The 15408-nt window shown below is 38.9% G+C and overlaps 1 protein-coding gene across 1 annotated transcript; it reads left to right on the top strand.

Annotated features, from left to right (window-relative positions):
- Positions 1–520: 520 nt before the first annotated feature.
- KLHL41 (kelch like family member 41) lies at positions 521–10343 on the top strand. Its single transcript, XM_030579436.1, has 6 exons — positions 521–1713; positions 5209–5366; positions 5456–5563; positions 7466–7651; positions 8783–8929; positions 9968–10343. The coding sequence occupies exons 1-6, from the start codon at positions 604–606 to the stop codon at positions 10077–10079; spliced, it is 1821 nt and encodes a 606-aa protein (XP_030435296.1). The 5' UTR covers positions 521–603; the 3' UTR covers positions 10080–10343.
- Positions 10344–15408: the final 5065 nt, after the last annotated feature.

The following is a 15408-nucleotide window of genomic DNA, read 5'->3' as shown; positions in this document are numbered from 1 at the left end:
AGATATGATATATGTGGATATGAAAAAACACCCTAGCACAAAATATCTGTCTCTAATGAATCACAATGAATTTTACTCAGAATGAAGTACCAGCCATTCATACTGGGCGACTTTTGTGAAGCAATCTCTTTAAAAAGCATTTTCTGTGAATCCACTGTGAATAGACATAACATCATAGCTGCTAACTTTACCCTTTACAGATAACTTTTATTTCAGAGTATTCTGTAATGTGTTTATATTTGAGACCTGATTCATAGCTATTTCCTTAAAGACCAGATTCTGCCATCCTTACTCACATTGAGTAATATCTTACTCTGCAAGTTTCAGTGATTAAATATGCATAATGATTGCCTTTAGTGAGTAAAAGCAACAGTTGCTTCTTTCAATCTATGACAGCTGCAAGAGCAACTCTTCTTTCCACACTACCATCCACCCTAAATTCCAACTTGTAAGAGGCTGTACCTATATTTAGTTGGAAAGATTAAATTACAGAGACTTCAGGCTGGGCAAAGCACATTGATCTGCCTTTTTACAGGCAGACCTTAGTACTGACAACAGCTAAAGCTTTCAGTTTCCCCCACACACACCCATATTATTCACAAAATGGATTCCCAAAGGGAACTCACTGAAGAGCTTCGACTTTACCAATCCACACTTCTTCAGGATGGCCTCAAGGAACTACTGGATGAGAAAAAGTTCATTGATTGCTATCTAAAAGCTGGTGATAAAAGCTTACCTTGCCACAGATTGATTCTATCAGCTTGTAGTCCTTATTTCCGTGAGTATTTCCTATCTGAGCAAAGTGAAGAGAAAAAAAAGGAGGTAGTTCTAGACAATGTGGACCCTAGCATCCTGGATATGATTGTCAGGTACCTTTACTCTGCAAGTATTGATCTCAATGATTCTAATGTGCAAGATATTTTTGCTTTGGCCAGCCGCTTTCAGATCCCTTCTGTATTCACCGTGTGTGTCTCCTATCTTCAGAAAAGACTTGCTGTTGGTAATTGTCTAGCCATCCTTAGATTAGGTCTCCTCCTTGACTGCCCAAGACTTGCATTGTCTGCCCGTGACTTTGTGTCAGACCACTTTGTGCAGATTTGCAAAGAAGAGGACTTCATGCAGCTTGCTCCCCATGAGCTCATCTCAGTTATTTCACCTGACAGCTTAAACGTAGAAAAGGAAGAAGTGGTATTTGAAGCAGTAATGACATGGGTCCGAACAGACAAAGAGAACAGAATAAAGAGCCTGGGAGAAGTTTTTGACTGCATTCGTTTTCGTCTTATGGCAGAAAAATATTTCAAGGAGCATGTTGAGAAGGATGATATAATCAAAAGCAACTCAGATCTTCAGAAAAAAATCAAGGTTATTAAGAATGCCTTTGCTGGAAAATTGCCTGAACCTACTGTAAGCAAAGGAAAGTCAGGTGAAGGGGAAGTAAATGGTGATGTAGGGGATGAAGATTTACTCCCTGGATACCTCAATGACATTCCGAGACATGGTATGTTTGTCAAAGACCTTATTCTTCTGGTCAATGATACAGCTGCAGTGGCTTATGACCCTGTAGAGAATGAATGTTTCCTGGCAGCCCTGGCAGAACAGATTCCCAGAAATCATTCCAGCATAGTCACCAAACAAAATCAGGTCTATGTCGTTGGAGGACTGTATGTGGATGAGGAGAACAAGGATCAGCCTTTACAGTCATACTTCTTCCAGGTATAAGCCTCATACTCATTGGCATATCAGTATGGTGTTAGCATAACATGAAAAACAGACTTTCTGCAAGTTACTGAAGAGTATTTAGGTTTAACTCTAAATGTAGAATAGGGTAATGTTTGATTTAATTAATTTCAGTCACATGATTTTTTCCTGTAAAAGTTTTGCTTGTTGCTGTAGTCTTTGAAATTCCTCCCCAGAACAACATAGTCCATTAGGGACAAATGTCATCTTTCACTTGACTTGCTTGGCTTTTAACAGATGCCTTAATGGCAGGTTTCAATATTAAATTGATTCCTATTAAAACAAAAGCTTTTATGAAAATATGCATTTTGGGCACATTCTTAAAAGGTGCTGAGCATCCAGTGCTCCTAGTGAAGTCCATGGGAATTGCATGTTCTCTGTGTTCAGGATTAAGGCCTAGGTGACTTCTTAAAGTTTAGTTAACATGTTTTAATCACTTTAGGCCAATTTTTCAAAAGGTATTTAGGCACCTAAAGATGCACCTACTGGGATTTTCGAAAGTGCCTGGATTCCTTACTCCTATTGATTTCAATCAGAGGTGCCTAGGCACTTTTGAAAATCCCGCTAGGCGCCTATCTGCATCTTTTGGTTCCTAAATGCCTTTAAAAATCTGGCCCTTAGTGTCCTAACCAATTTAATTCTCCCCCCGCCCCCAAAACATCAGTAAGTGTCCTAGCATGTTGTTGGCTGGCAGATTGCCAAAATTATAAAGCTTGAAGTAATTTGAGATATGTCAGTTTAAATACAACCTTTTTAAATTGGCAAACAGCCTGTAATAATGCTCCAAATACTATATTTCAGCCTAGAGTGTATGTGAACATTTAAATCCATGTAAATGTAAGATTTATTAATACAAACTATGGCTGAACCTTAACTATAGTGACACAGATATCATAAAATTAGCACACACAAAAAAAAGCTCAAGGAGTATGCTTATGTAAAATTTATCCTGAGGTTTTTAGATACATAGTTACATTCTGTACCCTTGGGTATCTCAACTATCTCTTGATTTATTATATGGTATGCTCTGTTTCCAAATCCTTGACTTCAGTGGGAGATTAGCCTAAGGAATACAAGATCAGATCCTTTGTTAGCATACGATACAGCAAGGCAATACTAAATTATATAATTTAAAAGTCATTGGCAGACATTGAAAATAGCAATTATTGCAACTGTTTCATGAGCTATGGATTAATATATCGCATTCAGATACTAAGGTAATGAGATAGGTACAAATTTTGAGAAAGAACTGTTTGTTTTCTAGAGAGAAAGTACATTAATACTGTTTTATTTCCTTACATAGACAAAGCACTAATCAATGAAGTACAAGAGTTGCTACAAAAATTTGCTTGCAGGGCAACTGTTACATTAGATTATTTCCTGAAATGAATCTAGAATTAGAACTAAATTATCAGGCTACAATTCCATCATGGGGTTTTTAGTGACACATATACAATAGGAGTGAGGCTAGTCATTGATGTAATTTCCAGAATCCTCTTGTACATCTTTCCCTGATCAATGCCCTGAATTTCTGCTGCCCTCCTGTCCCCATCCCACTTATCCACTCCATTGCTGTTCCTAAGTGCTGCTGCTGTAGCACACTGCTAAAATATCTCTACTCTTCTGCACTACCAGCTTGGATTGTTTCCTTCAAAGTTTTAACATGGTAGTCCTACAACATTTCCACTCATAAGTCCCCGCTTTTCCACCACTTCTGCCTCACTTACCACTTCATTAAGTGCCTGGCAAGGTGGGAGAAAACTAAGCTACTGCCCAACAAGAAATTTGTCCCTAATTGTACATTACTCCATCAGAACTTATATGCAAAAGGAAGTTCCCCATACTAGTTACACTACTGATTCACTGATTATCTTTAAAAAGCAACAAAGAGTCCTGTGGCACCTTATAGACTAACAGACATGTTGGAGCATAAGCTTTCGTGGCTATAATGAATAGGATGCAAGAGTTTCTCCATCCTGATACGCAAAGCTCTGCCTGAACTGGCCTTAACTAACTGAGGAATCTGTGTCCATTAATTCCCAAGTTCCACTGCAACATATAATCTGTTGACCAACAGGAGGAAACTAGTGAGTTTTGGAGCCAGAAGTTTCACCAGAGCTGGACATACACTATGGACCTCATTTCCACAAGGGACAAGAATAACTCTGCACCTCACCTTTCAGAGCTAAATATAAACCTCACTACTTTGAGCGCACACGCACAAGTTTGTAGGCTGGAAAACAAGGAAGAAAAAGATTTCTATTCTTAACTGCTGGGGAGGAACTAAGATACTACAGGGAACGTGGTTATGCAAGGACATAGGTAGAAATAAGCAATTTCATGTAGTGTAGGTCTCTGAAAATATCCCACGGTCTTTCCTCTGTCTGCCCATTGTTCTTCTTCTGTAACTGCTTACAGCAAAGCGAAAGTGAATGGAAACTAAAGTTTTTGACAGGTTTCAGAGTACCAGACGTGTTAGTCTGTATCTGCAAAAAGAACAGGAGTACTTGTGGCACCTTAAGAGACTAACAAATTTATTTGAGCATAAGCTTTCATGGGCTACAGCCCACTTCATCGGATGCATGCAGTGGAAAATACAATAGGAAGATATATACACACAGAGAACATGAAACAATGTGTGTTACCATACACACTCTTAACGAGAGTGATCAGTTAAGGTGAGCTATTACCAACAGGAGAGAGAAAAAACTTTTGTAGTGGTAATCAGAATGGTCCATTTGCAGCGGTTGACATGAATGTGTGAGGAACGGGGGTGAGGGGTGCAAATAAACATGGGGAAATAGTTTTACTTTGTGTAAGTGACCCATCCACTCCCAGTCTTTATTCAAGCCTAAGTTAATGGTGTCCATTTTGCAAATTAATTTCAATTCAGCAGTCTCTCATTGGAGTCTGTTTTGAAGTTTTTTTGTTGTAATACTGTGACTTTTAGGTCTGTGATCGAGTGACCAGGGAGATTGAAGTGTTCTCCGACTGGTTTTTGAATGTTATAAGTCTTGACATCTGATTTGTGTCCATTTATTTTTACGTAGAGACTGTCCGCTTTGGCCAATGTACATGGCAGAGGGACGTCAAGAATTATAACATTCAAACATCTGGGCAGATGCACTTGCACCCTTAATACGGTATAGGAAGCAATCCTCTGCTGATCCCTCTGTACAGGATGATGAGCCAAGGCCATACTTCAGTAATAATTAATGACTAGAAACAAAATGACCAGGAGTTTTGGAGAGAGAATAGAGAGGGAAAAGTTGGCATTAACTATCCTGGGGTGGGGTGGGGGGGCAAAAGTTGGCACATATCAGCTTATCCAATGAATGGGCAGTTAGAATAAATGTAATGTAGAGCCCTACTGATCCACTTACTGCATCTAAATCTGTTTCACACAGTTTTCATGGTGTGGGCTTTTACTATGCATCTTTCCTGACATTTCTTATTTTGATGTTCTTTCAGTTGGATAGCATTGCTGGTGAATGGATAGGCCTTCCTCCACTGCCTTCAGCCAGATGCCTTTTTGGTCTGGGAGAGTCAGACAACAAACTGTATGTAATTGCAGGAAAGGACCTTCAGACAGAGGAGTCTCTGGATTCAGTATTGTGCTATGATCCTGTGTAAGTTGACAGTTTATGTTTACCGAGCATGTTTAAAATAACCCTTTTTTCATTTAAATTGCCCTAATAGTATGATCTTCCAATTCCAGGGCAGTAAAATGGAATGAGGCCAAAAAGCTTCCACTCAAAGTATATGGCCATGCAACAATTTCACACAATGGGATGATATACTGTCTTGGAGGAAAGACTGATGACAAGTAAGTACCAAATAATTTCATGGTAATTGGTAGCATTGATTAGCTGGGTGTCCTCACACAGCAATCAAAGCTCACTTTATTTGCAACTGGTTGTGGGTTTGATACATGGAATCACATTATGATATCTATGAAATATCCATTATAATGTAAAGTACTACATACCTATTAATTATTATTATTATTATTATTATTATGGCCAATTGATTTGATTAGCTAACTTTTTTGTTTCTATGTCATACTATGTTCTGTTGTGCATACATGATTCAATGTTTCTCATTGGGTTCTTATTCCTAGCTTCTTGGTCAAATTATACACCAAAAAACATTCGCAGCACATTGAGGACTGTATCCAGCTACTGAAACTCCTGTTGTTAGTCATTCCAAATTGCAAAGCCTTGTTAGCACTGTAGTTGAAGCCATACTATGATCATTTCATTAAAGTAAGAAAGACTAGGAGCCTGAGTGGAAATAGGATGCATCTCAAAGGGAAATAACATGGGGACACCATGAAAGGGTTGACTGATGAGTGCAAGAGATGTCTGCTACAATCAGAAATTAGCTAATTTCTACAAGCAGGTTGTCTACTATACAACTTGGTCATCACTCTACTTGGTGCTGCTGTCTTACTCTCTCCTGGAGGGAAATGCTTGCTCTTCATGTACAGGATATAAAATGAGGATCTCAAGAACTCAATGAGCAAATCGTCTTACTTTTCCTATAAACCAGAATAAAGATGCAAATGTGTGTGGAGGAGTTAGAATTTTCCAACATTGAACACTAATGCAACCAAACCACTACATTAGAAGATAGGGTTTCCTCAAGCTGACTCTTGTAATCAAGAAATTATATATGTTACATTTTAAAAGTGTCTCATTCACAGATAGTAGACTTGTCCCTGCAGTTTTTATTTGGGTTTGTCAGCACTCCATATTTTGTGGATACATCTCTCCAAAACAGAATATTCTGCAAAAGGATAAAAGTCCACAGTGTTAGTTATTTGGTTATCTTAAACTACACTGTAGCCCCTAAGAAAATAACCTCTTATCCTGACCTGATCTGCCATATCTACACCTCAAATCTCTCCTTAAATACACATTTCTTCCTATCAACTCTAGTCTTCCATGCTTAGGGATAGTATGATAAGTGTTAATACACACATTGTAAGGGTTATATATAATCAACTAAAGCAACTGTGCAATCTTATTGTAGTAATCCTTGTGCTCAGTCCCCTCTCTTTGTTACCATTCCTCAACACATACCATCTTAACCAAGCTGTATGGAACAGGGACATTTTTTCTTGTGTGTAAAGCACCATACACATTATGGCACTGTGTAAATAGCATAACATTCATATCCAGTGCTACGGCTGTGAATGGGGATTTACAGAAACTCACAAGGCCTTATCCCTGCCTTACAGAACATACAGTCTAAGTTAGAAATGAGAGAATCTCAAGTCAGGAGAAGGAGGAAGATCATGATTAACGTGGCTCAGACACAGACAGAGGTTTGCCAAACCATGTAGTTAGTTTAATAAATAGTACTTGTATGTATTGACTTCTGCAAGAATTAAAAGTCCTCATACAGCACTAAATGCACTTGGGAGAGCAAATTCGATTAGGATGATCTAGTTAACATGTTAGCATTAAAAAAACCTTAAGTGCCCAGCTCTTCTTTCTTTCTCTCTTCCCCCTGCCTCCCACCGCACCCACCCACCTTTGTTTAGCCGTTTACCTGGATCTGAAATAAGTGTGATGAGCAGGAACACTGCAGATCTAGGTATGTGCCACTCTTTCACTGAGTATAAGTTACACAGAAAATCCATTTAAGTTAGGTCTCTCTTTAAACTTATCTGTTCAAAGGATTTACCAGAGATGCTTAGAGTTTTTCTTTTTACCCCCCACAGGAAATGTACTAACAGGGTATTTATATACAATCCCAAGAAGGGAGACTGGAGAGATCTGGCTCCCATGAAAGTGGCTCGCTCAATGTTTGGAGTGGCAGTCCATAAAGGCAAAATTGTGATTGCAGGAGGTGTCACTGAAGAAGGGCTTTCAGCCTCTGTCGAAGCCTTTGACCTCACCACTAATAAGTGAGTGCATATCCAGACCATTTTAAAATAATTTTTTAATTTGAATTTTAGTGACTAAGTTGTCTTATTTTTAATTAATTTTTATTGTGGGGGAAATGATAAAGATGTTAGTTAAAGTCAGGGGAAACATTTCAGGATAAACTATTTGCTTCACAAATAATTACTATTTAATATAAAAGCTCCAAACAGATTTTCAGTTTTAAATCCATGCTCTTAATTACAGAGTATACTGACTATTTATGGAGGTCATAATTGTAATGAGATTACTGTAAAATCTATAAAGATATGTTGATCTTTTACGTAGCAGATACACTTGAAGTTAAATATATTCTGTCCCAGAGCAGGTCATATTTAGAATTAAACTAATAATATAAAAAGTGGAAGTTTTACCAAAAAATTATTCATGTAGGGAAGAATATATTTGACTTTAGCTTCTACTCTATGACCTTTTCCTGTAGAAACGTTTAGTTTTTCCCCAATGCTTCACAAAAGCAAGTCAGAATATAGATAATTATCTATCATCCTACTTTAATACTTTTTATGGCTCTCTTACGCTTTCATTCTGCATTTAAACCTATCTTATCAGGAAAGTCTAACATTCTTTTTGCATTTACACTGCTGAAAATCAGTAATAACTCCACTGGAGTGAATGGGTTACATCAGCGTGAGAGGAAAATTGAGCTTGTTGGGTTTACCTGTGCAAGTGTTTTAGGTTTTTATGCTATGATTCTGCACAGGGGAGAGTAATATTGCAGTGGAAGACTCCTGACAATGCTAATGAGCTTGACTCTTCTTGCTCCATTATGTTAATGCCGGTTCAACAGAATGAACGGAAAGCATACATACACCTTTGGAGGCTGCAGCAGAAAGAAATGAGGACCTTCCCTGCATAAAGGATCTTGAGAATGCACACTTTGGCCTTCATGCTAGTGAATGGAGAAGCAGAATGTCAATGTTGGTATGCTGTGGGCTTTCCCACATGCTAAGGCTCCTCAGACTAATCCTTAACCCTTTTGTTTCTGCCAACCATAGCGGTCAGCATGGGATATCTCAGATACTTCTTTCATTCTGAACAGAATGTTTAGAAAGTATTGTCTGACTGATTTGGTTTTATTTGTAAATAACTTATAGGTGGGAGGTTATGCCTGAATTCCCCCAGGAGAGAAGCTCTATCAGTTTAGTCAACTTGAATGGATCCCTGTATGCTATTGGCGGTTTTGCTATGGTTCAGCTTGAGTCCAAGGAATTTGCACCAAATGAAGTTAATGACATATGGAAGTAAGTTCTATTGTAATCACATTTCCTAAATGGAAAATTCACCTTGAGTTTTATAGAAGCTAGGGAGTAAGTCAAATTAGTATTACCCTTTCATTTCATAAATGAACTATTTATATACATGCCATAGTGTCCGGTGAGCACAATCTTTGTGTGTAATGAAGTATTACAGATGTGAGACTTAGACCTGGAGAATACTTCCACCTTCTGGTGAAGTAATGTAAACAATACATTCTAAATCACATCCTGCCAGTTGCAGGCTATAGTATAGAAAAAGGAGAGTGGGGTGCAGTATTTCTAGGTCGGTTCAGCTCCATAAAGTGAAATACATGTTGCACTCTGACTTTTTGGCTAAAGTACCCTAATGTCACCTTGTACACAATGCTGCAAGCCTCTTTCTTAGGTTGTCTAAACAATTTTAAGCTCAACTTTTCTTATGCAGGATGATCTGAAAGAGACAGCAAAATGGAGAGTATTATCCCTATTATTGCATTCACATACACAAATAGATAGATGAGTTGCAATCCACATATATACTTCTAGACCAAACTCCCTTATTGAGAGTCACAAACACACATTCTAGAGTTTGAATCTGAATTAGCCAATATATGTGAAAAATCCCATATAGTCTGCAACTCCGGAATTGTTCAGGTGACTTAAGGTGTGTGGAGCAATTGGTGGGATGGTAGAAAGGATTCTGGGAAGAAATGAGTTTGAGGAATGATTTGAAGAGGGAGAGAGGAGATACTTGGGGAAGAGGCACCAGGAGACTTCCAAGGATGAGGGAAACGTGTTGCAAGGTGCCTAGCCAATAGTAAGATAAAGGGACAAAGGGAGCATGAAGGAATCAGAGCATCCTAACATTTTATTTGGGAGGCTAGAAGAAGGGCTCTTATATAGTAACACTTTAACACAAAGGCTGCTGGGAGCTCTTGACGTGGATTATTCTCCTTGTTATACATGTGTCTGAGGGAAAAGGTCAAGCTCAAAGAGCTAAGAAATTGAAGTGGATCTGTATTCACAGTATTTTGTTAATTGCAGGTATGATGACGAGACGAAGGAATGGTGTGGCATGTTGAAGGAGATTCGCTATGCCTCTGGAGCCTCCTGCCTTTCAACACGTTTAAATCTATTCAAGCTATCAAAGCTGTAAACAAAAAGGCTAGGAAATTAAATATGATGAGGGAGTTCTGATTATGGCCATTTTATTTTTGTTGCATAAAAACAAACTGTACAGAGATTTATAGTAAGTATCCCTTAAACTGTGACTGCAGCTGTGTTTTAAATTGTACTCATTTTTTTTTAGATAATTAAACCAAAACTAACTCTTCGCTCAAGGTTAGAATCAGAAAGAATTCTGATTGACAGTGACTGGAACTGGTTTTGAATAAATGAAGAAGATATCATGTGAAGCTCACTCCTTCCACATCTGAAATTCTCATTGAATTAACCAGAGTTCTGCTTACAGGATTGGGCACTTATCTTGAAACAGTTTTAAGAAGTCCCACCACAGATATAAGAGACATCACTAAAGCCAATTAATTTCTAGGTAGCTGCTAGTTCTATTTAATTTGTCTTATTAGCTATAGGCTGTTTATACAGCTTTATTTTCCACTCCAACCACATACACAAAAGTTGCATGGTCTTGCCAGATCTACAAACATATTTTATATGTAACATTCAGAAGAGAGTAATTGAATCTGACATATGCATAAGCCTATGGAAGGCAAAGGTACATCATGTGGCCTAGGAAACATGCTTTAAGCTAATGCAGTACTAGTTGTTCTGTGAGCCATGAAAACAGAAGTTTACAAGGTTATTAGGTTACAGGTATTAGGCCTACAATTTGACATGCTTTGATTTTTCTTCTGGTTGCAAAATCCTTGTAAATTTTTTTTCTTTGCATGTGATTTTTGGCTTGTTTATAAAGCAGATTCTTCTGTGATGTTTTTGTAAGAAATTTTCAAGGCCAGTAACTTAGCACTCATGAACAACCCTCCAATGATAAACCCTCAGCGTGCAGCTGTAACGAAGGGAAATGTTTTCAGCTAGGGCTTCTAAATCGTAGCAAGGAAAAAATATTTTAAAAGTGATGAAAAATATCTTGGCCGTCACTGTCTTAGTGGTGCTTGTTTAGTTATGTCTGCTGCTCAGTAAGTCAGAGTTGTCATCATATAAAAGGTCTACATTCTTTAATAACTTACATATGTTAGAGGAGGTGGGAGTAGAAAACAACAAAGAGCATTTTCTGTAAACAATGCTATGAGACTTGGCACCATAAACTCAGATTTTCTGTTGAGAGTGCAGGTGTGCAAATAGAGGAAACTGGCAAAGAGGGGCTGGGACTAAAGTCCTAGAGAGCCTGTTCATCACATCCACACCCAACTAATCTGAAGGAAGTTTATGAAGCATCATAAAATGTGGAAGGGAAGAGGCATGAGTTTTCTTGCTGCACTACAGGGATCAAAGGAAATTCATTCTGTGCTGGATACCTCTTTTCCTTTCTCCCACCTCACTGAATCTCCTTCAGGCAGCAGGGACTTAGTTGTGCTATTTACATCAGGGGGAGTGGCAGCAGGTTGAAGCAGCATATTCAGACAGCCCTTTTCGGCCATCAATAACTACCTACGTACATGCTTCACATCACCACCACTCTCCTTCCAGTGAAGAGAAACGTGTTGATCTTTACAGCATGTGTTCTAATATCACATCTCCACAGGTAAGTGTCAAAATATTTTCCTGTGCACCACCCTTCTGGGAAGAAGGCCATGCTAAATGCACATGACTAAGTCAGCAAGCCCATGGGATTTTTTTTTTTTAAAAACCTCACTCCAGAGACCTGTGAAAAGCATCAAGCCTTGTGAGCACCAACAATTGCCTGCTATGCAACACTTCCCACAATTTGCAAGGGGAAGGCAAGGCCTGGATAGAACTAATTTGGGACACATTTACTAAAATGAAGTTAAGAATAGCAAAGAAAATGTACTAGTGGCTTTGATTGTTGTATATTAAATTACCAAATTTAAATTATATTTCATGCAGCTTTGGCCAAAATAATAACTTAGTATTATATAGTATTTAAAATGTATTACAGATGGTATTTCTATGGTACATGAATGAGGAAACACCTCTAATCTAAACTAATATTATCGTAGCAAACATGTCAGGACTGTACAAAAATTAAAAAGAAACCCAATATGAATGTAGATTCTTCCAGCACTGCCTTCCTAGGGAAGATAAGTTAGCATGTCCCAAAGGCACAGGCACAAAAAGGCATTCCGGGATGACATTGCACAAGTATACTCCCAGGTCTCATCTCTTTGGTTTTCCCCATAGCACACAGTTACCAGCCAGCTCCTCAGCTGAAGTAACTTGACAGCCTTGTTTAAGTCAATGGAATGACCCACATTTACACCATCTGAGGAACTGGCCCTATAATTTTAGGCATATCTGTTTACATTGATCTTTGCTGCCAGCCATATGCTGGATTGCCTAGATAATTCAGCCTACACTGGGAAGTAAGTCTAAAATAGGTAGGGTGTGAATTTAAAGGGCACTAACTATTCCACTCTAAATCCCATGTGGACATTTACTGCACATTAAAAGTGCCTTTGTGCAGTTTAGCACAATACACTTTAAAGTTATCTCAAATGGTAATTAACATATGGATTATGTCTTTAGGCTCCACCTCCTTTTTGTCTCTGTATATAGAGGAGGAGTATTGGGTTTGAATAAGAGGGTTTTCTATTTTTCAGCACCCAAAAGACCTTTTGGCTTATGGTCTACAGGTCGACCTTACCCCTGTTCTGTTACCCCTTGTATGTGAGTCAGCAGCAAAACCTGAACTGTACATGTTTCTACAGCTAGCAATTGAGGCCTATGGCCGGTGCTATATGATAAAAGATTTTTTTACTACTTGAAATCAAGGTAAAGTACATACATGGCATTAACTCTAGTCACTATATCCAAGACTGAAATGAGAGAGACTAATTGGTAGTTTGTTGGGTCTTCTCTTTGTAAGCACACAGGCTCTCTAACTTCTCACTTGTTTTTCAACACTTAACCCAAAATGCTCGCTAGTGGTTCTGCAGTTTATTTTGCAGGCTTCTTTAGAGTTCTTGGTGACTCTGCTATGGGCTGTTGTCATGAGTATAAGAAAAGAAAAAAAAACACCCAGACTCCCTCCACAAAGGCCCAATTCTGACTTCAGACATAAAATTAAGACACCTGTTGCTGATCAATACAACCCTGATAGACAACTGTCAGCACTTGCTGCCAGTTAGTACTCTGAACAAATGAATTGTAATTCCTTTTAGATTGTAAAATCCCCTGGCAAGAGACCACCAGAGGGTCACACACCATGTTGACTAAATAAATAACATTTAAACATTTACTCTAGAGGAACAATATAGCAAAATTGTTGGTGTTTTATTCAAATTATTTATTGTAATATCAGGTTTCCCCCCCCCCAAGTAAAATTAATTTCCATGACTTTTTAAACTAACTCATTTTGTTTCAGTATTCCTTAAAATATTAACTAGCTGGTACCAGTGGAAAAGTCACATGCTTAGGAGACTTTGAAGCTCTTTTTCTCAGGACTTCTCAGTTTGTTTGTTTGTTTGTTTTTTTAAAAGTACTACAAGATAACAGCCCTTCTTCAGGGAGTGTGACTAACACTGATGGCATTAATAGACAGCAGTGGTTAGGAGGAAGGACAAACAAACTTACCACTATTTTTACACTTGGCTTCAGATTTTTTCACTTTTCAAGGACAAATGTACTTTCTTAATCCACTTCAGCACCAGTTTTGAGCTAGGTCTTACTTTGCCTTACAAATATTCAGCACAGAACCCAGCCTTGTGTAACTTTATCAGCATGGACACAAGATCTGTACTATGGTAATTAAAAACCTAATTGCTGCAGAGCAGTTGTGTTCAGCTTCTCTCACATGCAAGCCAGGTGAGAGGCTATCAGGTGTGCTGAGGAACACCTTACCCACTTTCTGCCACAACTCAACCTCCTTTCTTTCTTACACACACACACCCCTAATAGCCTGTAATCTGCCTGTAGGAAAGCAAGAGTCCATGCAAGTTCACAGCTTTTTGCTCCATTTTACTGCAGCCTAACCTAGGTTTCCTCACATGCAGTTCTTCTACCTTTAATAGCTTTGATAGTTTTTTGGATGTTTTGTTTTGCAAGAGGAACAAAATGAAGTGCACAGTTTGTGGAGTTTCCAGGACCCTGTCTGCAAGGGGTAGCCCTCCAGTACAGTGCTGCTTTCAGACTCTGCAGCAGAAGAGCAATCCACAGCCCTTGCAATGCCTGTCAGCTTGATCAGGAGTCCCTTTGTCATAGGAGAAACAGCAGCCGCCCCCATCTTCCACAGCCCCACAGAGCCAGGTATTTTCATAGGGGAGAGGAACACCTTACCCTTGCAGGTAGAAGTTTTTTCCCTTAGTCCTGAGGAGGTAGCATCAAGTATAAAAGAAGTTAATACTTACTGGCTAGTAAAGGGAGTAGTAGTAGCCAATTGCAAGGTGGCTAGTTTAGAGTTGCAGCAGCTTGCCCCTACCAGCTTTAAAGGGAAAGCACCAGAAAGGCGTCCTGGGAAAAAGTTTCTGTTAAAAGGGCAGCCTACCTCTCAGAGGAGCCCTAATGACCAGTCATAAAGAAAATTGCTCCTGAGAAAGAGGTTGCTTTTGCATAGCATTGCTTCACCACACCGCCCATATTTGCCTCCAACAAACACGGTCTTGTCTGTTCTTTTCCCTTCTCCTGCATCTCATTGTCTTAAGTGCTCAGGATTGTTGAGAAAACCTGTCTGACTACTGGAAGTCTTGTTACTTTGGAGATAGTTTGGGGAAGTCTCTAAAAAGTCTGACATCAGGTAGCCATTGTGCTACCTCTTCCCCCACCAGTACCAAGAGAGTATTAGAGATTTCACTATCAGGAGGGCCTTCCTGATCCTCTACCTAAGTTTTCAGCACATATTCATAGTTTTGCCCTCTCCCTCACAGAAATGTCATTCTCTATTTTGAAAAATGGAGTAAGAAAAGTAACCCCAAAATTCCCCATTAACCATTGACGTAAGGCAGTGCTCTTTAGGATACTGAGGTCTCAATCTCCATCTCAAACGTAACAATATTGAATAATGTGTACTCCCCTTCTAAGCAGAGAAGTTACCGTACTCATATTTGAAGTTAAGTTTGGCTGCAAGTTGTACTATGTAATACCAGATACTCACTTATTTTGGAAGGTTTTTGCTGTCTTCCACCAGTCTCCCAAATATAATTCACCTTTAACTTCTGCAGTGTTCTCGTTAATTTGTATGTAATTTTATTACCAACGGGCTGGTCCAATGAGAGCTTCTGTGCAAATGAGCCATGTGCAATCCCAACCTCTAGCAAAATCCTTCAGGTAGACCTACAGTACTCTCAGAGTAAAGTCCTTTATCTTTCCCAGCCCCCCATTTTGGAAATCCT

This window comes from Gopherus evgoodei, chromosome 11 (genome assembly GCF_007399415.2).
Source record: "Gopherus evgoodei ecotype Sinaloan lineage chromosome 11, rGopEvg1_v1.p, whole genome shotgun sequence".
Classification (NCBI taxonomy): Eukaryota; Metazoa; Chordata; order Testudines; family Testudinidae; genus Gopherus; species Gopherus evgoodei.
Note: the sequence above shows the minus strand (reverse complement) of the source record. Positions and strands in the feature narration are given on the sequence as shown.